This window comes from Malurus melanocephalus, unplaced genomic scaffold (genome assembly GCF_030028575.1).
Source record: "Malurus melanocephalus ecotype Western Australia unplaced genomic scaffold, MMel_1.1 scaffold_445, whole genome shotgun sequence".
Classification (NCBI taxonomy): Eukaryota; Metazoa; Chordata; class Aves; order Passeriformes; family Maluridae; genus Malurus; species Malurus melanocephalus.
The window spans coordinates 423,519-425,850 of record NW_026623677.1 but is presented as its reverse complement, the minus strand read 5'-3'; the positions used below and the strand labels follow the sequence as shown (position 1 = coordinate 425,850).

The window sequence follows — 2,332 nt, the reverse complement described above, 5'->3', positions numbered from 1 at the left end:
GAGTTTTTATTTAGTTCCCTTCTGCTCAGCAACTTTGTAATCCATTTGCTGCTCTCCTTTCCCATCTCTCACCCCTGCGTGTTGTTTAGCTGGAAACTGGGCTGCAAGAATGTGAAGAATGTAAACAGCCTTTTATTGTCCAAAAGGATGGGAGTGTGAAAGAAATGTGTGCCTTATCGCAGGGCTGCAGCTCGCTACTTCATTGCTATGATAAAGTGCTGGAGCAAAAAACATTACACGACAAGCACAATCCAAAACCGGATTAGAATTTGACATAAGCTTCCTCAAAAACTAATCAATCACCTCACGCTGTAATACTAGACTCCAGTTCTTAAGGAGGGTGTTTAATCCCTTCAAGGTTTATTACACACTCCCTATTGACTACTTCGTGACAAACTTCGCGTMCAAGGCAGCTGGGGAAGAGAGGCAYAACTTTTGCAGCACAAGTATTTATGAGAGTAAAACCAAAACTCCCCTCAAAACAGCAAGTGTAGTTAAAACGTCTTTTCGAAATAAAAGCGAAGATGGCCAAACGCTTTTGCAAATACATTTTTTTCTCTTTTTAACCTCTCCCACCTCATGAACACGAACATAATCCATTGGTCTCCTACCATCGGTGCCCCACGAACGAGAGGCACTGGGCTGCTGCGGGAGAAGTTGAGCTCCTCGCCCGTCTCCACCTCGCTTTGCCTCCCTCCCGTTAGAGCTCCGAATTTCGCAGTTTGCATCTCACCTTGCCGCCACGTCAGTCCCCGCATTCCCCCACCGCATGCAGAGGAATATTTAGCATAACACCGGCAAGTCCCACAGTTTCTGACAAAAATTGAGGGAACACCTGGGGTGCGCTGCAACAAGCCGCAACTAACCGGGGAGCTTCCCGAGCGCAGGTGACTCTACCTGCACACCCAGATATGTCTTGCACACRAAAAAAAAAGGCGCTTGAGGACAGCAGAAAACTTTTCCGGAGCGGGGAGGCTCGGCGATGCTCGGCACACACAACACACATCCCTTCCCATCCCTGCCCGCGGTGTTACCCAGCTCCGCGGCGGCTCCCGGCGCATCCCGGCCCCCGGGGATGAGAGTCCCGCATCCCAAAACGGGGCGAACAGAAGCAAACCCGCTTATTAAAAATAAAATAAGAAAAAGAAAATTAAAAAAAAAGAAAAAGAAAAAAAGAAAAGGAAAAAGAAAAAGAAAAGCAAGAATATGGAAGGGGCTGTGGGAGGTTTAGGGGGGCTGCTCGGAACCGAGCTCCAGAGCGGACCGCGCCCGCCGCACTCCCCGGCGGAAGGCACCGGTGTCCCCCAAAGCCCCCCGTGAGAGTACGGGGACCGCGGGGATGGAAACTTACGAGCTGGAGGACGCCCTGGACCACGACGAGGGGCAGGGGCTGCAGGGGCACCATCCTGGCTGCCGGTCTAGGCGGCGACTCCCCCGGCGCGGGTCTCGCTCATCGCCGCTCCGGGAGGAGGACGGGGGGCAGGACCGAGCGCAGGGACACGCCGCCCGCTGTCCCCGCTCACGGGGCGCTGCCAGGCAGCGGCCAGACCCCGGCACTGCCGCGGCGCTCGGCTCGGCGCCGCTCGGCTCCGCGGCCCGCCCTGCCGCTGCTGAGGGGAGCGGAGCCGGGGGGCGGCGCGTCCCCGCCGGGCGCTGAGCGGACCCCGCTGCCCTCACGGCAAGTTTMGAGAGGCGGCGGCCCCTCCTCCGCCCGCGGCCGCCCCGCCGAGCCTGGATGCGCCTGTGGGAGCCACCCTGGGCTGCCTGGCCACCTCCCGCTGGAGGGAGAGGCGGGTGAAGGGACACTCGACRGCCACCCCCCGCTCCCGGCTTTATAGGGCAGCCCTGTCACAGCTCCTTTCTCTTCGGAGGATCTGCCCCCCGGCACCACAGGCGGCCACGCTCCTTGAGGGGAAACCCGACGTTTCTGCTTCCCAGGTGTGAGGGGACACGGCCGGACGGCCTGGGGACATGAAGAGTGCTCCGGGGACACTGAACCTGTCCTGGGGTCACTGAGCCCCCATCCTGGGGCACTCAGACTGGCCTGGGGACATTCAGCCTGGCCTGGGACACCACACATCTGTCACCTGGGGCTGGCGTTCCCTCCATCGGGCACATGGTCATGTTCAAGTGAGCTCCTTGTGCAGGGCAGGGTGTTGGAGCTTGTGGGGGGCCCCGAAGGCTGCAGGAGCCATCTCCAGAGAAGTCACTGAGCTTAGATCCATGTAATAACATAATTTAATGAATACCTGCCAGATCCATTGTTGAGATGGCCGTGAGCAGGCTGAAGCACTTGTCCCTGTGCTTTTGAGCTGCAAGAGTGGCAGCCTTG

General features: G+C 57.9%; 1 protein-coding gene across 1 annotated transcript in view; it reads right to left on the bottom strand.

Moving 5' to 3' along the window:
- Positions 1–1,572, bottom strand: part of NXPH2 (neurexophilin 2) — a 35,068-nt gene extending 33,496 nt beyond the window's left edge. Inside the window, exon 1 of the mRNA XM_057380325.1 lies at positions 1,352–1,572. Within this exon, the coding sequence (XP_057236308.1) occupies positions 1,352–1,405 (54 nt within the window). The 5' untranslated portion in view covers positions 1,406–1,572. The remainder of the gene's footprint in view (positions 1–1,351) is intronic.
- Positions 1,573–2,332: the final 760 nt, after the last annotated feature.